The sequence below is a fragment of the Diplotaxodon limnothrissa genome, linkage group LG18 (assembly GCF_057381915.1).
Source record: "Diplotaxodon limnothrissa isolate DT_005_m linkage group LG18, D_limnothrissa_male_GT1.1, whole genome shotgun sequence".
In the NCBI taxonomy this organism is placed as follows: Eukaryota; Metazoa; Chordata; class Actinopteri; order Cichliformes; family Cichlidae; genus Diplotaxodon; species Diplotaxodon limnothrissa.
The window spans coordinates 40,778,750-40,804,017 of NC_140613.1; the positions used below are offsets into that span (position 1 = coordinate 40,778,750).

The following is a 25,268-nucleotide window of genomic DNA, read 5'->3' on the forward strand; positions in this document are numbered from 1 at the left end:
CAGAAGGATTCATTGTCTATTGATTTTGAATGTGATAGAAAATTATGTGCTAATCCTTGATCCTTCACTGATAATTTACTAAAGAAGTAAAAACTAAACCTGCTAAATGATGCAAGTGAGAAGATCACTTTTATTCTTTAACAAGAGATTTTAAGATAAGTCTTCCTCTGGAAACCAAGCATATATAAAATGAACTGTAGTAAATCCAGTTAATTCCCAAAAGAAGAACAAATATTGCTGTGAAATAAGACAATAATACATATGTTTTTGAAATTGTTGCACTTTTCCATTTATTAAGTGAAAGAGTCTCACAGGCATTTACACGTGTAATGTGACTATAAGCAGTTAAACCTGTTTTACTATAGATACACCCTAAAACAATTGATATGAAAAACAAAACTTACATTGCTCTGGTCTCTCATAAATACCTGCTATTTATTTAAGCTTAGTTAAATGGAGAATAAGTTAAAGGCACTGAAAAAAAGAGTAAAAAGGAACAGTGCTCATAGCCATAAAATGATGCCACTTTCTTTCCAATTTGTCTTAAAGACAGCAGTTAAGGCACTGTGGTGACCAGTAAACAAACAAACAAACAAACCAAAAAAAGAAAGAATGGAAAAATAGCCTTCAAGACCGTGGTTAAGGCACTGTGGTGACCGGTACACAAACAAACCAAAAAAAAGGAAGAAAAGAAAATTAAATGACACAAATAAAATGTATTGTAGTGCCACTGAGAAGATAAGCCATATCCACAGGAATGCACATGGCCTTTGGTTGTACTATTGGTTAAAGCTAGATTAGACAGTCCTTAACAACAGACTTACTTCTGTTATTGTACCATAATGGGGGGGTCAAAAGTCAAATCTACTTACGTAAAAGCACTACCTGATAGGTGGTGGCTCCAACTGCTGTATAGTGTGTAAAATGATGAGTACGACTACAGAAGAATGTCATATCCAAGTTCAGTAACTTCCTGTTTTTGCTGACCGGTTTACTGACCAGTGGCAGAATTAGCCATCGGTAAGCCTTTGACAATCTGAGCAGCTGTCTGCAGCACAAATCACAACACAATCAATTCATAGAAAGCTTCAAAATGTTGATAAAGGCAAAGTTTAAGCACGAGGAAAGATTTAGAAGACTTTAAGAAGAACATTAAGCAGACTTTTGCTTCATAAACAGGAAACTGTTCATGAAAAGATCATTTGTGCTTTATATGACAAATTAAAAGCAAACCTAGTCTACAGTGTCTTTTTGATGAAATTGATAACAACAACTATATATTATTGTTTAGATATTAGATATTATTGTTTACTGACACTTACTTATAAATAATAATTCACTTTGGAAAGAGTTTGTTGTTGTTGTTTTAAAAATGCAGATACTGCAAAAAAAATCTATTTAATCTAATCTAACTAGAAGTCCTACATCATTGTTATTGGCTGTTACAATTTTCCATGTGATTTCAACAGAGCAACAATAAAGTAAGTAAAGCCTGCACACAGGGAACAGGAATGTTCACCAAAAGAAGAAGAAAAGAGTAAGAGGATCTGACAAGGAAGAAGGGCTTATTTGAAGGATGCGCGGACCAGGCGGCCCTTGAGAGGCTGTGGAGGGCGGTAGTTGTCCACCATGTAGCATGGAGCTTCTCCATCTCCGGTGAAGAGGAGGCTGCGAAACTTGGCCATCTAATGAGGAAGGAAAGTGACAAAGGGAGAGTAATAAAAGATCATGTTTCCATGGACTTCTGCAGAATTTTGGAGTTGCATTAGTACAATTTCTAGCAATCATCACCAAGCAGATTAGATTAGGAGATTACAAGTGAGAGGTGAATGTATACTCTGTAGTATCACCAAGGGCTGGTTATATTGATAACTTACAAAATTACAAAGTCAGTGTTGCAATGTAACCAGTTACTGTATCTAGTAAGCAAGTACACTACCTTTCAAAAAGTACTACATGATGTACATTACTTTTTAAATTTTTATAGGTGAACAAAACCATTTCACCGTAATGTTCCCACACAGACATATTTAACAAACAGCTATTTCAAATTGTAATCATCATCTAAGCCTTATTTAAAATGAAAGAAAGACGTTTGCAGTTGAGTATCATATAAAACAGCCTATTTTACATGTACGCTCACAGTGCACTTCTACCCAACAGTAATACATGCATAAGCAAATAATAAACCTTTTAATGAAATAATGTTTCATCCACCTCACATCCATTGAAGTGTCATTAATTACTGTTACATGCAAGTGGTTGGTATGTGGGAGAGGCCCATCCAATAAAAGTTTCCTCTTTAGCATTCCCTTATCATGTCAAATGGCTTTTTGGTCCAATTTGATGAAGGCATTGGTTTAACCAAACGGAAGCTAAAAGGACTTTTCTTCATACACTTTTCTGAGAACATTCACACCACTGTTTCACAGGATTCCCAGGACAGGATTAGTTGAACATCAGTGTGCTAGGACTACAATGTGGAATGAAAGATGTTAAACAATTAAATTACTAAGACAACATGGAATAATCTCACTGCAGTGTATGTGTGTGTGTGAGAGAGAGAAAGAAAGATAAATGCCGAAAGCAGTAAAATTGCTAAAATAACTATTTCACTGGGAGTGAAATAGTTATTTTAGCCTTTAGCTAGCTGGTGATCTTGAATTTACTTTAGCAGGCCAAAGTTTCCCTTTATCTGTCACTAAATACATGTTGCACTGTGTTTCAGTGTTGCTGCACTGATTTCTACTTTGTGGAAAATAACTATATCTATATATACACTCAACAAAAATATAAACGCAACACCTTTGTTACTGCTCCCATTCCCCATGGGATGGACGTAGAGACCTAAAATTCATTCCAGATACACAATATAACCATCCCTCCCAAACAGTGGTCACAAATCAGTCCAAATGTGTGGTAGTGGGCACATCTGCTATATTGAGATAATCCATCCCACCTCACAGGTGTGCCACATCAGGATGCTGATCTGACATCATGAGTAGTGCACAGGTGTACCTCAGACTGCCCACAACAAAAGGCCACCCTGGAATGTGCAGTTTTGTCTCACAGCAAAATGCCACAGATGCCACAAGCAATGAGGGAGCGTGCAATTGGCATGCTGACAGCAGGAATGTCAACCAGATCTGTCGCCCGTGCATTGAATGTTCATTTCTCAACCATAAGCCGTCTCCACAGGCGTTTCAGAGAATATGGCAGCACATCCAACCGGCCTCACAACCGCAGACCTCGTGTAACCACACCAGCCCAGGACCTCCACATCCAGCAGGTTCACCTCCAAGATCGTCTGAGACCAGCCACCCAGACAGCTGCTGGAACAATTGGTTTGCACAACCAAACAATTTCTGCACAAACTGTCAGAAACCGTCTCAGGGACGCTCAACTGCATGCCCGTCGTCCTCATCGGGGTCTTGACCTGACTCCAGCTCGTCGCCGTAACAGACTTGTGTGGGCAAATGCTCACATTCGATGGCGTCTGGCACGTTGGAGAGGTGTGCGCTTCACGGATGAATCAAGGTTCACATTGTTCAGGGCAGATGGCAGCTGAGAATGTCCCAGTTCTTGCATGGCCAGCATACTCACCGGACATGTCACCCATTGAGCATGTTCGGGATGTGCTTGACCGGCGTATACGACAGCGTGTACCAGTTCCCACGAATATCCAACAACCTCGCACAGCCATTGAAGTGGAGTGGACCAACATTCCACAGGCCACAATTGACAATCTGATAGACTCCATGCGACGATGTGTTGCACTGCATGAGGCAAATGGTGGTCACACCAGATACTGACCGGTTCTGGGTCCCCAGACCCCCAATAGCGCAAAAAACTGCACATTCCAGGGTGGGCTTTTGTTGTGGGCAGTCTGAGGTACACCTGTGCACTACTCATGATGTCAGATCAGCATCCTGATGTGGCACACCTGTGAGGTGGGATGGATTATCTCAATATAGCAGATGTGCCCACTACCACACATTTGGACTGATTTGTGACCACTGTTTGGGAGGGATGGTTATATTGTGTATCTGGAATGAATTTTAGGTCTCTACGTCCATCCCATGGGGAATGGGAGCAAAAACAAAGGTGTTGCGTTTATATTTTTGTTGAGTGTATGTGTGTCTTATAAATGTATGAGCACATTTAATGTTAGTGGAGAACGCTTATTGCCACCTCTGTGTGAGTTTTGTGTCACACGAGGGTTACATTCATGAGTGCAAACTGCGCCCTGGAGATACAGGCAGTCAGTGTAATCTAAGTGAAACACCAGTTACTTAAGGTTTAGACCCACCCTACTAAGTCTGATATGGCTTCTGTAACTACACTCTTGACAGTGATAATGTTTGGATCAACATTCTGGCCCCCCAAACCATGCACAACCACTAAATGAAATGTATAGTCATACAAACGTGTGTACAATTATACTGTAAAAAACAGAGTAACAGGTAAACAGCCTGTTCTCTTTAATCAACAACAATGAAATTGTGTTGATTTCATGAGTCTATGAAGCTTAATACTTTCCTTTCACTTTCCTATTTGATGTGAAAATCTTTCAGCATTCTCAGCTGACAAAATGACTAAAAAGCATGTACACATTTGTGCACATGTACTAAAGTGTATATTTTCTTTGGACTAATACACTCACACTCTGACATTCTACCTAAACCCTTATAACACTGTCGCCAAGGGCTTGCTCGTTGAGGTTATATTATTGTTGGGATTTTCTTGGTATTATTGTAGGGTTATTGTAGGGTCTTACAATATAAAGAACCTTGGGTGACTGTTGTTGTGATATAGTGCTATATAAATAAAATTGAATTGAATCAAATAGTTATAACTACACATTGCCTATGTGTGTGAAAGGGATGGGGTTGGGGGCCAAGATAAGTACTTGTGCAGGGCTGACGCTGATTGGCTCCTTAAGTACAATCCAGGTGACACTCTCCAGGAGGGGAGGAGTCGTCAAAGAGCCCTCATAGGTCCAATAATCCGGGGAACCAGGAAGAAGAGTCCTTGGATCAAAGTTAGCAAAGGTTGTCTGCTTTCCCTGTAGGCATGAGGGAAGAGAAAATGGAAGAAAGGAAATACCAAAAGAAAAACCATGATAGTGGCATCATTAGTTTCCAACGCCTTTAAACTGCTCTGCACAAACAGTACGAGCACATTTGTTTTCAGCAAACCTGTATTTTACCAATTCTGAGACAGCTGATTTTACCTTGTTCTTGATGGCATCCAAAGCATCCAGAACTTTCTGAAGGCGGGGGTTGGCAGCACCAATCTGGAACACAATGTGAAGATAACAAACTTTTATATTTAACATTTTTTGTTTTTACATTATTCATTTTGAACTTTTTAGCCTCTGACGGTTCACCTTTAGAAATACCCCCACTACAGCAAGTCCATCAGGCTTTTCAGCTGCCTCTCCAAAACTGGGGTACTTAGTGTTCCAGTGCACCAAGTGAAGCTAACAGGAAAATCAAACAAAGTTGAAATATTAAAGCACAAAGCTGAAGAAAGTAAAGTAACAACTAAATAGTTGTTTACACAACAGACCCACAAGTTGCATATTGTGTGCAACTGTTTTTAATCCTATGCAGTGTCAAGATCTTTTTACCTCACAGGGGAACTTGATGCCATTGAGAGTGTGCTCAGAGCCTCTGTTGTCACTTCCTCCCCAGTGGAAATGAAACTGCCTCAGGCGGTAGACTCCAGAAATAGGACCCCCAGTCAAGGCTAGTAATAACAGAACATCATAATCATTGGGGCCACAGTCAGGAAAGGACAGATGTTGCATGTGTTGATCTTTGCTATTCAGCATTGAAAAAGCAAAAGACCCAGGATTTTCAGAGTCTGACCTGTATGAGGATAACACAGGATTTTAAGTCTTTTCTGGTTCTCAATTTTTTTGAACTTTTTGAACTGAGTAGAATGACTTAATTCTGTGTTTACTTTTACTTTTGTAATGACATGCAGTACACTGGATAAAAGGTGAACAGTAAAAGTACTAGTATAGTATAGTATAACAGGGTGGGGTACTGTAGATGTCTGTTGACCTGCAGATAATGAAATAGAGCTGATTATGATTAACTGCATGCTGACATCATCACGCTTATCTACTACAGTACATACAGCAGGGGTGGCTGCATAAACAAGACAGATAAAGCTAACTAATGCTAGGATCAACTGTAAATGTACACAATGACATACACTTTAGAATTTTTTAATCAAAGAGTCACATTTTCTGACCCTCTTCTACACAACTGCAATATAATGAATATTATATACTCATTACACTTTTGTCCATAAGGCTTTATAACTGTACAAAACATTAAGAAGATTGCATTGGACATCTAGACATTTATTTGATGATTTAGCCACACCTTACAAGACATAAATAACTAGATGAATATCTTTTTTGTGGCTCTGTACTTACTGGAGCTGTCTGTGTCATCCACAAAGTCCACCTGGAAGGAGTGCCCATTGTTCAGAATGCCCTTGGTGTTTGAGGGGTCGTAGCTGATTTTCAGAGCCTTCAGAGATGGGTCATAATGAGCTTCTTTAGGGATTATGTTAATGGGAGACTGCCTGTTCCCATCAGCTATGGGGAAATCTGCAGCCCATGTGTCAGGTCCTGCAAATACATGCATGTGTTAACATCACACATACGTTCCACATATGACTCTCCATGCTATACATAAGTATACTGAGAATTTTAAAATGCACCATTTCTATTGGTTTTTCAAACTGAAGTTAAATGTAAATATACGATGTTTACGACTAAGAAATGTAGAACTTATATTTAATTTCTCATTTCTGTTTATCAAGTACAAGGTCTCAAGGTTAAGGTGCTCACATCCTTTATGAGAGAGTTGAAAAATTAACACGTTTAAACGATCATACTGCTACTGACCTAAATGAGAACCTTGATGTTGAAGTTGTTTAGTTAATAAAAGCAGCAGTACCACAATACATACGATACAAATGACTTTCAAAGTATCTGAGTTCTTTCCAAGGTAAATGCTAACAGTATGAACACAGTAAGTACTGGAAATCTATTACACTTGGCACATAAATTGCTAGATAATACCTCACATGTAGGTTAGATACAGAAACTTTCATACAATTTCTAATGAAAGGTTGTAATAGTCAAGTCTATTTATAATCCATAAATTGTAGTTTTAAAAGCCATTCTATCGAAATAAGTCTCTTCCAAAATGTCCTCAGCTCTAAATCTCAACTGTACAAAATATGTATATATACATATATATATATATATATATATATATATATATATATATATATATATATATATATATACACACACACACACACACACACACACACACACAACATTTTCCCATTTTATTCCTGTCTATAACATCCAGGTATTATAGGCAGTGAAAATATATTCTATAAATATATAATTAAATAAATATATTACTAAATAAAACATAACAGCCCGTTTTTATTTGAACATAAAATTACAGAAAATGTGTCCCAGAGAAACAGTTATCTTAACTAATAAAACTAACAACTAACTTATCAAAACAAACCAAATTACATATTTATTTTTATTTAAAAAACTGTAATAAAATCCATTCATTAAAATACAATTATGGTTTTAATGTTTAATCATAAAGGAATAAATAAATAAGAACGCTTAGCTTCTGTAAACGATCAGGGTCTCTGTAGGTCTGCTCCTACCCCAGGCTTAGCCGCAGTGGTGTATTGTTTAAGCAATGAAATTATTATAGAAAATGGACAAATTGTTGTTTGTAATATATGCCACTGTCTACACAACTATATAGAAAACGGAGTTGAGTGGGGCAACATCCTCTCCTACAGCAAACCCGGTAGGATGCTCTAAGATCCTCACCGTTGGTCGGTTCGTATCCCCATCCATGAGACATGGCTGCTCCAACTGTAAGCTACCCTGGTACTGATTAATCCACGTCAGTCTGCCGGACGACAAAAAGGCGAAGGGTGATCTGTAATTACCACTCGCTGCGTTGCTTTATATACGCCGTGTCAGTCCTCACCCCGGTGGGTTTGGCTTGCCGCTTCTTAAGAGAGAACAGGGCAGCCATTCAGAGATGTGATGGTGGCGTCCTTTACTAGCCCAGTCCTCCTGCTCGCCTCTCCTCCCCCCTGCTTTCCTCACGATATGCGGGGTCTCACTTTTGAAACGACGTGATGGCGATTTTTCAGCCCGCTCTCTCTTCCCCTGGCAGAGAAGGATTAGTACCTGATGCGCGCTCATCCTCCACACATGTATCTCTTCTAGCACCCGGCAGCGTGCCGATGCTGTCTTTCGGTGCTTCCAGCGGATCTGATATTGTGAAGCCTCTTGCCAGCTCTTGTTGGTGTAGCTTTGTGCACGGGATGTTCATGCCTTTGCACGCTCAGAGGAGCTTAGTTGTGGAGTGGAGGCTTCAGCCCCGCAGTTAAACCGTTAAACACAAGCACACTTTCCTAACAAAATAGCCCTAGTTTTCAATATCCTAAGCGAAACAGGTCAAAACGCAAATAAATAATATAATACACTTTAAACCCTAATACTCAAAGTAGTTAAATACATTGTGTAAACGTAATTTCCCCTAAAAATCTATAACTTCAATATTTTGAGTTTCTCTTTTTTCAGTGTGAGTTAATTGAAGCAATTGAAGTTATTTTGCTGAATAAGTACCAGTTAAAAATATTTCTGGTTTAGATATCTGACAGCAAACATAAAATATTTTTTAATTTTTAACATAAAGATCGAGTTCATTTTGATTTTGACATTGGACAATACAACAGAACTGCTTTGATTGGTAACTTGAAGGGTCTTAGATTTTTATTATTCTTTATATATTATAGATAGTGCTTGCCTTGCTTTCTTGTTGCCTGTATGGTGGGTGAAACTGACCCAATTTCAAATGGCAGCACACCTGAGCAGGCAGGGCTCTGGTGTATAAAACGCCCATAAACTAGCTCTGCCAGAACCTCTTGGGTTTCTTCTCTGCTTATTTTTCATGGACGCTGCTTAGCTGATAAAGCATTTCAGTTTTGTTTTTAGCACATGCTCTCTCAAATACCCTCTGTGAATTCAGACATCATGTGTTGATATGCTGACAGTCGTTCAAGCTAGGTGTCTTTATTTTATTTAACTGAAATATTGTAAAATATCAGGGGTGGCTGGAGCTCAGGTGGTAGAGCAGGTCGCCTACTAACCGGAAGGTTGGTGGTTCGATTCTAGTCTGCTCCAGTGTGCATGCCAAGTATCCTTGGACAAGATACTAATCCCAGGTTGCCCTTTGATGCATCCATTGGAGTGTGAAAGAATGTATGGTTGTTAGTTAGCACTAAATGGGTGTGATTGGGTGAATGAACAAATTGTGTAGAGTGCTCAGGTAGAGTAGAAAAGTGCTATAAGAACCAGTCCAATGGCCTCCAAACTCTATATGTGTTCTTGTTCTTTTTTTATCACATACTTTGAGCCTGGTTGTGACAAATGGAGACTCGTCTGCACAATTATCTTGTTCTCAAGTTTTTTTATGCTTAATTAAAAGCTTGGTGTGCTATTTTGTAAGACTTCAGTGTTACATTTGTGTACACTAAATTGGCTAGTCGTATCTTTGGGTTTGCCTTTAGAGAAAGTCCGAGTTATTAGTCACAGTTTGGTCATTTGTGGTTGACTGATATTCTGGGGACTATATCTGCTGAGTATTAGCTTCAGGAGGCCTTTGGAGAAAAGCAAACTTTGCCACATTAACTTGTTAAAACCAAATCAATGAACTTCAGAATTTTGAGTTATTTCTTGGGTTATTTGCCTATTGACAAACATATTGAGCTGATCTATAGAAGTTTTCCATCTTGCTTTGGGGACACACCTTCTAAAATGACTTGGATTGAACATATTTTGATGCGAGTAATGCAAAACTGATCCGGCAAAGATTTTAGTCTCTGAGGAAAAGAAAAAAATTAATCTTAAAGTTCAGTATATGGTAGGAAAATAACATTGCAGTGATGTCTTCATCAAGCTGGACTTCCCCTTGTCTATTGATCAAAAAATCAAAGTTGCCACAGTGTTTTACAGATTGGAGAAAGCACAGTGACTATATGGAACTAACTATATGTGGGGTAAAGGATACTAATCCTTTACCCCACATTGGAGACTGTATTGGCCAAGCTGGTGCAGTGTGAGCAAGTTTAAATGAATCTTTCACCTCAAAATATTACACACAATAGCCTACCCTATGGTAACAACAGTTTAAAATGAATCCAATTGAATTAAAAATGAAAAACAAAAGTATAACGTGTATATACATATTCACAGTTTTTGCTTAATACTTTGTTGAAGCACCTTTGACACTAATTACTACGGTGGCCCCTAGAGACAAAGCACGTACAAACTCCAAAACACTTGCAAACTCCAAAACACATGCAAATTCCAAAACACATGCAAACTCCAAAACACTTGCAAACTCCAAAACACATGCAAACTAAAAAACACATGCAAACTCCAAAACACGTACAAACTCCAAAACACATGCAAACTAAAAAACACATGCAAACTCCAAAACACGTACAAACTCCAAAACACATGCAAACTAAAAAACACATGCAAACTCCAAAACACGTACAAACTCCAAAACACATGCAAACTAAAAAACACTTGCAAATTCCAAAACACGTACAAACTCAAAAACACTTGCAAACTCAAAAACACTTGCAAATTCCAAAACACAACGGAAGTGCTCCAGGACGCTAGGGGCAGTGTTGAGCTTTTGTTACCTAGTAACTACACAAGCCAGGAAGTACCAATGACCGGATTAGGGGTTTGCAGCCCTTTTTTTTTTTTTTTTTTTTTTTTTTAACTTCATTTATCACATTTTAGACATACAGTCAAGTAAGGGGGTTTGCAGCCTTAAAGGCCGCATTTTAAGGCTGATTACGTCACAGCGACAAGAGAAGGCTTTCCCAATTCAAAGGCTGCTCTACATGCGGCCCTCAAATACACTCAACAAAAATATAAACGCAACACCTTTGTTACTGCTCCCATTCCCCATGGGATGGACGTAGAGACCTAAAATTCATTCCAGATACACAATATAACCATCCCTCCCAAACAGTGGTCACAAATCAGTCCAAATGTGTGGTAGTGGGCACATCTGCCATATTGAGATAATCCATCCCACCTCACAGGTGTGCCACATCAGGATGCTGATCTGACATCATGAGTAGTGCACAGGTGTAACAAAGGTGTTGCGTTTATATTTTTGTTGAGTGTACGTCCTTAATTTCCCTGAATTTTAAGGATGGGTCGGTGTAGCCTTCATGGCCCAACATATCCCAGACTTCATAGTGCGGTGGTGGTGTGGATAATTTTGCCGAAAAAAAACGGTGGAAGCGGAGCGGAGGAAGAGTAAACTTTCAGAAGTAAGTACTGAATATTATGTCACTTATTTATGCGCAAATATTTTTTAATGAAGAACATTAAACCATTATTGTTGGCCACATGTCAGGAAAGTTATGTGACATTAGCGATGTCTATACTTTCAGAATTAACTTGGTTTTAAAGCCTTTACTTTAAAAAATATATATATAGTAGGGGTGCAACGATATTCGTATCGATATTGAACCGTTCGATACAGTGCTTTCGGTTCGGTACGCATATGTATCGAACAATACAACATTTGCAATTTATTTTATCAACTTTCCTTCTGACGATGCTGTCTGTGTTGAGCGCTCAGTGAATCTGCGTTCGACTACTCCGCCTAGGCTGCACTGTCGAGCGCAGATCCACTGAGCGCTCAACACAGACAGCATAGTCAGAAGGAAGAGCGCAGGGCAAGCTAGCAAGACAGAAGTTAAGCTCTCCTTGCAACATGGACCTCCCCCACTCTCATTCAGATCTGGCGTTTGGAATTATTTTGGTTTTCATGTGACGTATGACCCTGAAGGTAAGCGAGTCATGGACTAAAGTAAAACAGTATGTTGGATGTGCCACGCAATGCTCAATTACATGGGTGGGAACTAGTGTGTTAGCGCAGTTAGCTCGTTAATGTGTTGGCCGTCTAGCCCCATGCACGGGGCGATCGGCGGTAGCTCGTTAACGGAGATTTGCCGTGTTGTGGCGTTAAGGTCATTTCAACGAGATTAACCTGAAAGCACTAGTGGGAACACAACGAATATGACTGCACATTTACGCCAACATCATCCTAGTGCAAAGACAAAAACAACAAGCATGCTACTAACTTTAGCCGAGTCATTTAGACAGCTGTTAGCACATGATTCTCCTTATGCTGCTGAGAATATAGCCCAGAAGAAGCGGATAGTATAGCTTTTATTTTGGAAAGAGACATTTCTCTGTAATAAACTCTCTTTTCCAAATATGAGTGATTCCTCAATCAGATACAGGGCTCGCAAAATCGCTAGCCCGACGTCCTGGGGCTAGCGATTTTTTTCAGACGGGCTACCAAAATCTATCTCTGCCCTGCCCGTCGGCCTATCGTAGGAAGGAAAAATATGTCAATGCTTTTTTTCAGAATCAGAATCAGAAAGGGTTTTATTGCCAAATGTTGAGCAGGTTTACAACATTAGGAAATTGCTGCGGTGCTTCAGTGCAAACATGCTGTCATAAATTGCGCTTAAATAGACATGAAAAAATAAAAGTAAGAATAAGAATTAAAAGTGCTACGTAGAAAGATATATGCATGAGATATACATGAGATATATACATGAGAATAAGAATTAAAAGTGCTACGTAGAAAGATATATACATGAGTGCAGGTGGTGATCAGTGCCAAACATGAAATGATGCAGTGACACAGCGTAGGGTCATGTGTTAGTGGCGGGGACAGTCATGTGGTTATTGTTCATGTGTCCAACAGCAGAGGGGAAGAAACTGTTCTTGTGGCGAGAGGTTCTGGTGCGAATGGACCGGAGCCTCCTGCCTGAGGGGAGCAGGTCAAACAGACTGTATCCAGGGTGAGAAGGGTCAGCTGAGATTCGAGCTGCACGCCGCAGTGTCCTGGAGGTGTACAGGTCCTGCAGAGATGGGAGTCTGCAGCCAATCACCTTCTCAGCAGAGCGCACAACACGCTGCAGTCTCTGTTTGTCCCTGATAGTGGCTCCAGCGTACCACGCGATGATTGCGGTGTAGAATTGCATCATCGTCCGTGTTGGCAGGTTGAATTTCTTCAGCTGCCTCAGGAAGTACATCCTCTGCTGGGCTTTCTTGATGACGGAGGTGATGGTGGGCTCCCACTTCAGGTCCTGAGCGATGGTGGTACCCAGGAAGCGGAATGAGTCCACAGAAGTGATGGGGGTGTCAGTCAGGATGATGGGGGGGAGTGGGGCTGTGTGCTTCCTGAAGTCCACAATAATCTCCACTGTCTTCTGGGCATTCAGCACCAGGTTGTTGTGGCTGCACCAAGACACCAGACGTTCAACCTCCCTCCTGTAGGCAGACTCATCCCCGTCCGAGATGAGCCCAATAACGGTGGTGTCATCTGCAAACTTGATTAGCTTGACAGACTGGTGGGTGGAGGTGCAGCAGTTGGTGTACAGGGAGAAGAGCAGAGGAGAAAGAACACAGCCCTGAGGGGAGCCGGTGCTGATGGTCCGAGAGTCCGAGACATTCTTTCCCAGCCTCACATGCTGCTTCCTGTCCGTCAGGAAGTCAGTGATCCACCGGCAGATGGGATCAGGCACATTCATCTGGGAAAGCTTGTCTCGGAGATGGTCTGGAAGGATGGTGTTGAAGGCAGAGCTGAAGTCCACAAACAGGATCCTGGCGTAGGTTCCTGGGGAGTCCAGATGCATTCTTTCAGAAATGTAGCTGGGTAATTATGTCATTGGCATCGGTGAGCCACTGTCAATATGTGACATATTGAAATCGCGTTTGAATTTGCGCTTGTTTTTTGCTTTCACTTTGCAAATGTCCAGGTGCCTTCTTTTGGCGCACCGGCCGGTCACGACCGGCGGGGGAAAAGTCACTCGGGTCAGAACATGGGGTGCCACCATCATCCCACTTCTGACACCAATGTGGCGAGCTCAGACAACGAGGAGACGGAGGTATCGTTTGGTCTTGCTTCCCGTGAGCTAGCCAGGGAGCACAGCCATTTATTGACATCTGCAGAAGAACACTGCCGCTAGCTAACTGCTCAGCGCGGCAACCGCACAGCAACAACAACAACACACAGGGCGCCCTCTGACCCCGGAAGGACACACCGTCGCAGCGAGAGGGCGTCACTCGTCACTATGGCAACATAAACAAAACATAACTGTACAAACAGAACCCCGAACAGCCCTGGCCCGCTACAATATGCTGCTGAGAATATAGCCCAGAAGAAGCGTATAGTATAGCTTTTATTTTGGAAAGAGCCATTTCTCTGTAATAAACTCTCTTTTCCAAAGATGAGTGATTCCTCAATCAGATTTATTTTTTTAATTACTTTCAGCAACATTAAATTTAAAAACTGTACTTTTGAGTTAAAATATATATTTATAATTTTAATAAATGACAAATTAAAAAGGCATGAACATTTTTTTTGTATCGAAAAAAATATCGAACCGTGACACCAAAGTATCGAACCGAACCGAACCGTGAATTTTGTGTATCGTTGCACCCCTAATATATAGGCGACCTTAATCTTACAGAGATTGTGATGATTTTGTGGATAATTCAATTCAATTCAATTTTATTTATATAGCGCCAAATCACAACAAAAGTCGCCTCAAGGCGCTTCATAGATACAGAGAAAAACCCAACAATCATATGACCCCCTATGAGCAAGCACTTTGGCGACAGTGGGAAGGAAAAACTCCCTTTTAACAGGAAGAAACCTCCGGCAGAACCAGGCTCAGGGAGGGGCGGGGCCATCTGCTGCGACCGGTTGGGGTGAGAGAAGGAAGACAGGCTAAAGACATGCTGTGGAATTAAAGTCAGTCATATATCCACAAACACAACAAGCTGAAAGTCAGTGATGCTGCTCGGTTTGCAGTCCTGAACATCACGGCACAAGCAGGATTCACTGCACTGTTAATGTTAGCTGTGTTATATTGCTGCCTCTGTTCGGTGGTGTCGAGCCAAACGGACTTTAACGTGTGTTTGAACGAGCTGACGGTTCACTCGTTAAGCTGAAAGAAAGATGCTTTAATCACAGGAGTCACACATGTGTCCACTGTACCATCTGGGACTCTTCTTGTTTCGTAATAACACAAACACTAAATCCTCCTTCTTTTGTGCTGTTTTGTAGCAGTGTGTACACCTGAGACTGTCACCTGTCTGTCTGTCCTGCACTCTCTCTCTGTTTCTTTCTCTCTGATTGTGGAATAAAAGTATGAACGTGTGTTTATAAGTTACACTTGTGTTTGAGTCCTGCAGCTTATCACACATTTGATTTCCATGTGTGACGACTGCAAGTGTCCAGAGTGAGGACAGACTGAGGGACCCACTGCTGCACATCATCTGTGAGGCTTTGCAGCCCTGATGATCCACCAGGACAAACTCAGCAGTGTGTGAGGAAGAGGAGGAGGAAGAGCCAGCAGCAGCTGACAGATGGAGAGAATAGACAGACTGTTCCCTGTTTGTGAAGGACTGCTAGGAAAGTTTAACATAACTGTCTGTGCTGAATCAGTCTTATTAGGTAATGTTCAAATAATGTGATCATCCCAGTGTTTCCAGTGTGGGAGAAAGTACTCAGGGCCTTCAAGTTACACACTATGAAAGGCAGCAACAAGGTTAATGTTCAGAAACCTAAAGTATGTATCAGCAGCAGAATGGAGCTAAAAATAAATGTTTGTTTCAGTTCTATGAAGCTTTGAGTATTTTGGATCAGTAGCACTGCTGTGTTTGTTGCATCATATTGCTGTAATTGTTTATATGCTTTATATATTCTGAGGTAAGTTGATCTATAGTGTTACGTCATATTCTATAAGGATGTTATGTGTTTGTAGACTTTCTGCCCAGTTTGACCCATTTAGCAGACGTCAGCCTGTTTAAGGCTCTGATATCTATTCTGTAGAGCTGGGCGATAGAACGATAACGATATGTATCGCGATATAACTTTTACTCGATAGAGAAATTAAGCTATCGCGATAGACCTCGCCGCTCTTGTCCTCTTAAAATAAAAAAAAAAATAAAAAAAAATAAAAAAAAGGTCAGCCAATCCAAATTAAGTAGCGCAGAGCCGAACCAATCACAGCCGCAGCGTCACGTCGCGTGACTTGTTACGTACAGCACAAGTGCCAAGCCGCACGTGTGTTTGTTTGGGAAGCAGCCAGCGGGTAATGGAGGAAATGAGTGTGCCGACTAGAAAAATCAACCGAGCGTGACCGAAGAGAAAACAGATGATGGTTCCAATGCCGGAGAGATTGTCGAACGGAGGAGCCATAGAAGTTCCGTAGTTTGAAGGTATTTCGGCTATTTCAAGTCTGACAAAAAACAGAGTAGCGTGCACTGTAAATTGTGCCGAAAGCAAGTCTGGAAATACAATAAAGCGGTGCATGCGTCACACTGTGCGCCACGTTATTGTTTCGGTGAATGAATTTCTACAATACTGTTACTGTTAATTCTACTCTTTGCAGTGTTTAAATGCTTACATATACACACAGTTACTGTCCGTCCACACATACGACTCTGTTCTGCTTCTGTGCCCCAGCTTTGTTTACTTTTTCCCACCGAGGCTTCTAGACTTCTGATTGGCCAACATTTCGGCACGGTTAGGAATCTAGCGCCACCTGCTGCTTTGGCATGTTCATAGCAGCGTTTTCCTTCATTTCTGCCTTTATGTGTGGACAGGATTATTTTTTAAAACGAAAACGGAAAATCTCCGTTTTCAAAAATACCCGTGTACGTGTGGACGTAGCCTCAGTCTCTGACTGGAAGCGCTAATTCGTCATTCGGCTTTTGTCAGACTAAAGTAACTGTTAAAACTGTTTGAAAAGCTAAGCTATACAACAAGGAGAGATTGAGAATTTCCTTTTAGTTCTCAGTTTATTTGATATTGACAAAAGTTAGTCAGTTTTGTCTGTTCTTCTGTAAAACAAACTAAGATTTATTTTTAGAATTAATATTTTGTTTCTAAGTGGAATTGACAATTTAGTCTGTTTTGTTTGTTCTATTTTGAAACTTAAACGCTTTAGTGGCTGCCTTTTGTGTAGTTTGCAATATTTGCCTTTATTTATCTGAAAAAGTCTCATGTTCCTTAAGTACATCTACCCTGTTGAACTTAATATGGGAAATAAATATTTAAATAAAAACAAGCTGCTGATTATTTCACATTTTACTTGTGAGCAACGGCACATTTAAATCTTACAAATATAGTTATTTGGCTTATATCATGATAGATATCGTTATCGCCTGAAATGAAAAAAACATATCGTGATATGAAAAAATCTCATATCACCCAGCTCTACTATTCTGTATGACTTAAAGCAGTTATGACATGGTCTGATTTTCTCACCCAATAAAGGAATATTTCATATATCAGTCTACTCTTCATTTTATCAGAAACAGTTATCACAGCTCGTACATTTTCTCTTAATAAATATATGTAAGCAATGAGCCAAATTTAGTAATGCCAACATACTGAAGGAACAACATTTGTCTCTTATATATGATACACCTATATATGCACTGTCAAAGATACTTGTCTTTGAGTGAAGATTTAAGGTGATAAGACATGTAAATAACTGCAACTTGAATCTGTACTGAAGCTCAGTATTTAACACAGAGTTCATGTTCACTGCTGTAATAGCTAACAATGACTAATATAATAACCATAATATTGGCCATATTATATTTACATTACCAAAGTGATATGACTTTAGTCTCATAAACAACATCAGCTAATTCTTCTTTACTAACTAATCTTGAAATAACTGTTCAGTACAGAAATGAAGCCCAAAAATCATGTTTTACTGTCCTGTGGTCTCAGCCTCAGATACTTATCAAGTCACACAAAGCTCTTGTAGAAACAAACAAACAAATGAACAAAATATGTTCTCCTTCATTTCTGTCAAACAAAGTTGTATGACACGTTTCCAGCGGTTAGTATCATGGTTGCTAGGCAACCTGGGAAGCGCGACGGAGACTAGACCGTCCCATACAGACAAACTTGCCGTTTATTTTGCAAATCGAGCTCAACACTGCCCCTAGCGTCCTGGAGCACTTCCGTTGTGTTTTGGAGTTTGCAAGTGTTTTGGAGTTTGCATGTGTTTTTTAGTTTGCAAGTGTTTTGGAGTTTGTACGTGTTTTGGAGTTTGCAAGTGTTTTGGAGTTTGTACGTGCTTTGGAGTTTGCATGTGTTTTGGAGTTTGCATGTGTTTTTTAGTTTGCAAGTGTTTTGGAGTTTGTACGTGTTTTGGAGTTTGTACGTGCTTTGGAGTTTGTACGTGTTTTGGAGTTTGCAAGTGTTTTGGAGTTTGTACGTGCTTTGGAGTTTGTACGTGTTTTGGAGTTTGCATGTGTTTTGGAGTTTGCAAGTGTTTTGGAGTTTGTACGTGCTTTGTCTCTAGGGGCCACCGTAAATTACAGCCTTAAGTCTTTAAGTATAATGAAACAAAGCTTGGCACTCCTATTTTTGCACAGTTTCTCACATTGATGATCTTAGCTGTAGCATGGCCTCTGACTTTATATCTATTACACGCTCTTTTAATTTTATTCAGCATGTCTCTGAACCCACTCACTTTAAAAGCCACACCTTGGCCCTTGTGTTTTCTCTTGGCTCATGGATCTCATGATCCATGAGCAGTTCATAAATCAGGATTTTGCTCAGAGGTTTTTTGATTTGCTTGAGCCAAATTTGATGAGGGGTTACAATGATGCTGATGTTGCTACACAGTGTTTTAACAATCACTGTTTGGAGTTAATAAAAAAAAAAAAAAAAAGCTCATCCATGGATAAATGATGCCATACGGAAAGTTCGGTAGGAAAGTAGAACACCTTTGGCAATTCAATTCAATTGAGTTTTATTTGTACCAAATAAATAGCCGCCAATATATAAAATAGCCTCAATTTAGTTTATATTTTCTCCATTTTGGTAATGAAGCTGAGTTTGAGGTTTTTTTGCCTCCATGAGTCTGCGTTTTGGTCCTATCCTGCCTGCTTCACACAGCCATCCTCGACAGAAGATCACAAACATGATGGACCCAGCAGACATCCCAGAGGAGTTAAGTGAGGAGCTTGAGAGGCTCCCGAGAGTCGTCTCTTCGCATCATTGGGTCTATAGACTCAAAGACTGTGTCCGTTGGCTTGGCGGCTATGGACGCTATAATCTGGAGGGAACCTCCTGCAGTTTCTGCGACTCGTGAAGGCGTTGGACCTCCTTGTTCCCCTGAAACAGGGGCTCCATGCCCAGGGATTAGCTCAGGCCATAAGGACCTCCTCAGCCACGCAGTCTCCGATGCAGCAGCCACGTCAGCAGCAACCCGGTAAGCCAGCATCACATCCTCAGCGTTGGGGTCCAGAGCAGATTAAGATCGGCACCCTGAGGCTCCTCCCAGTGCGAGATTCACCAGCCTCACTTTTGCCTTCCAGCTCTCCAGTCATCATTGTGCCACAGCAGCGGGCCTGCTCTTCCTTGCCATGTTGAGATTATTATTCCCCATTGGGGAACGAATTATAGCTATGTCCAGTAGAGGTGGTTAACAATAGGAACGGGACTCCATGTAGTATGGCCAAATCTGCCGTATTTAAAGATTCTCTGGGGTCTGAGACAATTAAAAATAACATATTAATTTCTGTTAATGGGCGTAATAAGAAAATGTTAAATGTTTCTGAGCCAGTCACCGTTTCCTGTACCCTAAGATCAGCCATTTATAACACAGGGCTACAGTTGGCAGCAATAAGCAGTATTTAGTTTCTGACCAGTTATTGGAAAGATTCATGTACCTTGTTCATGAGCCAGCTTTTGAACCAACCGTCCTTTGTTTATTCTAGCTTCCCCAGTTTAGGTGTTCCACAGTCTGTTTTTCATTATTTTAGATTAGGTGTTTCAGTTCATGTTCCTGTTATCTGCCTTAATAATCAACATGCCCTCAGTTAAAGTGCAGTTTTGTCTCCTGTGGTCTGTGTTTGGGTCCTCTTAAAAGTGACAGCCAATTCGCAGCAATAGTGCCTCAAGGAGCAAATTGTTCTGTGCATATCACTCTGCAACACTGGGTAATGTTTGGATGCATAAACAAAGTATTCAGAACAGTTTGCCAGCAACAGGTTTCTAAATGAATGGACAATAAACCTAAAATAAATGTGTGGTGTTATGTATGGGCAGAACTTTGTGCCATCAGAAACTGAATTTGAATAAGTTAAATTCAAATTTGAATTGCTCAGATTGAATAAAAGCTTCTAAAGCTGAATTTGAATAGGCCTAATTTGAAATCAAATGTATTGGTTTGAAATTGATCATCACTAAATTTAAACTGAATTTTATATTTTGAAAATTAATTAATTCAATTTCAAATTGTATTCCATCATTATTTATATTTAGCTCTTGAATGCCTACAGTTTCATTTCACACCATTCAACTTCAGTTCTGACTTCAGTTTTTGGGGTTATACATCCGGGTCCATCTTGAAAGCCGCAGAGTAATCGAGTGCCGGTTAATAGTGCTATGTTGTACCTGCGCACCCAGTGTTAGTGAGCGGACCTACAGCATCTTGAAGTGCACAGATTAAGTATTCAGAAGTAGGGATGGGTATCGTTTAGGTTTTATCTGGTACCGGTGCCAAACCGGTACTTTTGAAACGGTGCCGGTGCTCAAACCGGTGCTTAAAGAATGGAGAACACAAAATTGGTCCAAAAACCTCTCATGTTCAGCTGGTTTTTGTAAAAAGATAACAATGTTAGCCTTTTCTGCAGCTATGGGGCATATATGGTATCACTCTTGGCTGGAAGCAGTGCTTAAACAATGGAAAAAACACAAACTTTGTCCAAAAACCTCTCATGTTTAACTGTTTCCCTCTTTTTCTTTGGTCATTTTAGCCTTTTTGGCCAGGGTGAAGGGAGTATCTGCCATCAAACAAGACAGCCGCATGTAACTATGATGATGTTTGCTAGTTCACCTTACATGCATTAATGTAATAACGTGGTTAGCCTACTCAACGTAAATTACACACGAACAACATTAAGCTACTCACGCAGAGAAGAACGGCTGCTGCTGCCATCATCATCCTCATCATTTCTGCTACACTGGCAGGGCTAGGGGCCAGGACTCTCCTCTTCCTGTTTTTGGGGATGTTGCTAACTCCGGGTCCGATAACAGGCACCACACCTGCAGTAGATGTGCTCGGTGTGAGGTCTCGCAGCAAGCTATCAAATACAGCGCATTTCTTGGCTTTTAAAAAAAAACGGTATGCGTCGCCAGGTGTTTCATCGGATTTAAGGTGTTACCTCCTTTGACAGTATCACAGTATCAGCTTAAAGCACTTGTTGCTGCTGAGTTTGCATTTTTGCTGTGAAGTACAGCCAGACTTTTGACCGCTTCGCCTTGGGCATTTTTAATCTGTAGCTCTATTCTAAAAGAACGTACGTACCTGGGCCCGCCTACTATCCTCGGAAACGTAAAATGATTGGCTAGAATCTAAAGTGTATCACAGCTCAGGAAAAAAAAGCACCGAAATAAAGCACCGAAATGTGCGCTGCTTTTCGGTCTGGTTACTACCGTTTATGTCAGAACCGGTGCCATCATGGCACCAGACACCGGTACCCATCCCTATTCAGAAGTCATTCGTCATGTCAAATGACCAGCAGATAAAGTCTTAGGTTGGTAAGGCAAGGCAAGTTTATTTATACAGGGAGTGCAGAATTATTAGGCAAGTTGTATTTTTGAGGAATAATGTTATTATTGAACAACAACCATGTTCTCAATGAACCCAAAAAACTCATTAATATCAAAGCTGAATGTTTTTGGAAGTAGTTTTTAGTTTGTTTTTAGTTTTAGCTATTTTAGGGGGATATCTGTGTGTGCAGGTGACTATTACTGTGCATAATTATTAGGCAACTTAACAAAAACAAATATATACCCATTTCAATTATTTATTTTTACCAGTGAAACCAATATAACATCTCCACATTCACAAATATACATTTCTGACATTCAAAAACAAAACAAAAACAAATCAGCGACCAATATAGCCACCTTTCTTTGCAAGGACACTCAAAAGCCTGCCATCCATGGATCCTGTCAGTGTTTTGATCTGTTCACCATCAACATTGCGTGCAGCAGCAACCACAGCCTCCCAGACACTGTTCAGAGAGGTGTACTGTTTTCCCTCCTTGTAAATCTCACATTTGATGATGGACCACAGGTTCTCAATGGGGTTCAGATCAGGTGAACAAGGAGGCCATGTCATTAGTTTTTCTTCTTTTATACCCTTTCTTGCCAGCCACGCTGTGGAGTACTTGGACGCGTGTGATGGAGCATTGTCCTGCATGAAAATCATGTTTTTCTTGAAGGATGCAGACTTCTTCCTGTACCACTGCTTGAAGAAGGTGTCTTCCAGAAACTGGCAGTAGGACTGGGAGTTGAGCTTGACTCCATCCTCAACCCGAAAAGGCCCCACAAGCTCATCTTTGATGGTACCAGCCCAAACCAGTACTCCACCTCCACCTTGCTGGCGTCTGAGTCGGACTGGAGCTCTCGGCCCTTTACCAATCCAGCCACGGGCCCATCCATCTGGCCCATCAAGACTCACTCTCATTTCATCAGTCCATAAAACCTTAGAAAAACCAGTCTTGAGATATTTCTTGGCCCAGTCTTGACGTTTCAGCTTGTGTGTCTTGTTCAGTGGTGGTCGTCTTTCAGCCTTTCTTACCATGGCCATGTCTCTGAGTATTGCACACCTTGTGCTTTTAGGCACTCCAGTGATGTTGCAGCTCTGAAATATGGCCAAACTGGTGGCAAGTGGCATCTTGGCAGCTGCACACTTGACTTTTCTCAGTTCATGGGCAGTTATTTTGCGCCTTGGTTTTTCCACACGCTTCTTGCGACCCTGTTGACTATTTTGAATGAAACGCTTGATTGTTCGATGATCACGCTTCAGAAGCTTTGCAGTTTTGAGACTGCTGCATCCCTCTGCAAGATATCTCACTATTTTTGACTTTTCTGAGCCTGTCAAGTCCTTCTTTTGACCCATTTTGCCAAAGGAAAGGACGTTGCCTAATAATTATGCACACCTGATATAGGGTGTTGATGTCATTAGACCACACCCCTTCTCATTACAGAGATGCACATCACCTAATATGCTTAATTGGTAGTAGGCTTTTGGGCCTATACAGCTTGGAGTAAGACAACATGCATGAAGAGGATGATGTGGACAAAATACTCATTTGCCTAATAATTCTGCACTCCCTGTATAGCACAATTCAACAACAAGGTGATTCAAAGTGCTTTACAGAGACATTAAAAAACAAAAACAATAAAAAGCAAGATTTAAAATTGATTAAAAAAACAGTAGATAAAATCAGTAGTTAAAATATAAGTTTTGAAATTTAAGCTTAAAAGTGTGGATTTGGTGCTTTATTCAAATGCAGCTGAGAACAGGTGAGTCTTCAACCTGGATTTAAATAAACTGAGTGTTTCAGCTGATCTGAGGCTTTCTGGGAGTTTGTTCCAGATATAAGGAGCATAAAAGCTGAATGCAGCTTCTCCGTGTCTGGTTCTGACTCTGGGAACTGATAAAAAACCAGGTTCAGATGACCTGAGGGATCTGGAAGGTTCATACTGGGTCAGGAGGTACATTTAGTATCATTATTACATCCATACAATATTGATTGTAAATAAGGTTAGCACGTTGTTAAAGCAGGCCATACAAAAGGCGTCATACGTTTTGGCTCGATGGCGAACCTTTGGCTGCTCTGGTGGGGGGTTTATGGGGGACAAAAAGGGACTGGGCCGGGGAGTAGATCTGAGGGAGAAAGGGAGGGGGAGGAGGGTGATGACCTGTCAGGGGTTTGGGGGACTGGGGAAGGTCGTGGTCCCTGGTCCTGGTCGTTGTTGTTGTTGAGAGAGGTGGAGACAAATAGGGACCCCTCTTCTTGCCTCAGATGTCTCACCTTTCTGAAGCTCATCCCAGGTGGGGGCAGATGAGGCTCCTCCTCAAGGTTTCTGCTGGGCTTTGTCTGTTCTTGGAGTACTGTTTGTTCCTCTTTATGAGATAACTCCTCATTTATCTCAGCCTTGGCACCAAGCACAGATGGATGACGTATGGAATAAAACAAGTTGGAGGAAAACAGTTTCACCCCTGACTTGTTAAAATTAAATCCATTTGCTTTAAACAGATGCCTGCATTCCCAAAAAATATTAAAATTGTTGATAAAATGCACTGAGTGGTCAGTACATGCTGATATAAGCCATTTATTCAGTGCAAAGAACCTGCTGAATCTCTCGTCTCCTCCTCTGACGGGCGGTACAGGTCCACTGATGAATACAGCTGCATTCAGAGAGTTTACAGTATTTAATAATCCAGTAAAGTCCCGTTTCAGAACCTCCGTCTAATAAATGTATTATCTGTATAAGAAAAAGCATCATGTAAACAAATAACCTAACAGTAACTGTTATGCTTATTGTAGCTGTTAGCTAAAAATATGATCGATTGTTTCCAGTAGAATTCCAAAATTGTCATCCTGTACCCTGTCAGAGCCCCGTATGCTTGCAGAGACCCCTACAGTAGGGAAATATGCAAAAGAATGTCCAAAACCATTGTATTTCAGGTTTATTTATGTCTTACGCAGCATCCCAACTCTTTAGCTAACTTAATAACTTTAGCTAGCTAAGTGAATAGTTGGTGACTAGTTAGTCTTATTCATTAGTGCAGCATTACTGGCCAAATCTGGCAGGACCAGGCAGACCCAGGGTTCTCGGGGCTGGCGGAGTACTTCCGCCTGTTGGTGCCTGGGTTTGCAGACCTGACCAACCCCAAGGGCCGTCTCACTTCCTTTTTGGTCTTGGGGCGCAGGCAGGATGCGATCGCTGCTGTTTTCTCTGCCCACCCCACAAGTGGTACCCCAGATACTGTACCTCCCTCCATCCAACTGCACACTCACTGTGCATCATTGCTAACTAGCTAGCAACAAGCCTCTAATACAGTATAGTAACGACTAATAGCAAACAAATTAACAACAGAGTGATGTTAGATGTTGTAGAACTATAAGATGATTAGCAGTGTTTCTTTTTCATAATAGCATAATTTAACGAGTCGTCAGATGAAGTAAACCCATCTGCAGATAAAATGGAGTGTAAATAAAAGTGTAGGGGGGCATGTTC

The 25,268-nt window shown here is 40.9% G+C and overlaps 1 protein-coding gene and 1 pseudogene across 1 annotated transcript; both read right to left on the minus strand.

Moving 5' to 3' along the window:
• Positions 1 to 281: 281 nt before the first annotated feature.
• Positions 282 to 8,114, minus strand: cahz (carbonic anhydrase). The gene is made up of 7 exons (XM_085378933.1): positions 7,895 to 8,114; positions 6,452 to 6,649; positions 5,633 to 5,751; positions 5,390 to 5,482; positions 5,234 to 5,296; positions 4,910 to 5,065; positions 282 to 1,685 (listed from the first exon to the last, which is right to left on the minus strand). Exons 1-7 carry the CDS (start codon positions 7,926 to 7,928, stop codon positions 1,566 to 1,568), a joined length of 783 nt encoding a protein of 260 aa, XP_085235059.1. The 5' UTR covers positions 7,929 to 8,114; the 3' UTR covers positions 282 to 1,565.
• Positions 8,115 to 19,176: 11,062 nt separating this feature from the next.
• Positions 19,177 to 25,055, minus strand: LOC146614182 (uncharacterized; annotated as a pseudogene).
• Between the last annotated feature and the right edge of the window lie 213 nt (positions 25,056 to 25,268).

Bases quoted from the DNA above. Each gene is read 5' to 3' on its own strand.
- cahz (XM_085378933.1), bottom strand. From the start codon at position 7,928: ATGTCTCATGGATGGGGATACGAACCGACCAACG. The intron at 6,650-7,894 runs GTGAGGATCTTA...ATGTATTTGCAG, and splicing joins GGGATACGAACCGACCAACG to GACCTGACACATGGGCTGCA. The intron at 1,686-4,909 runs GTACTTATCTTG...CTTCCTCATTAG, and splicing joins TCAGCGTCAGCCCTGCACAA to ATGGCCAAGTTTCGCAGCCT.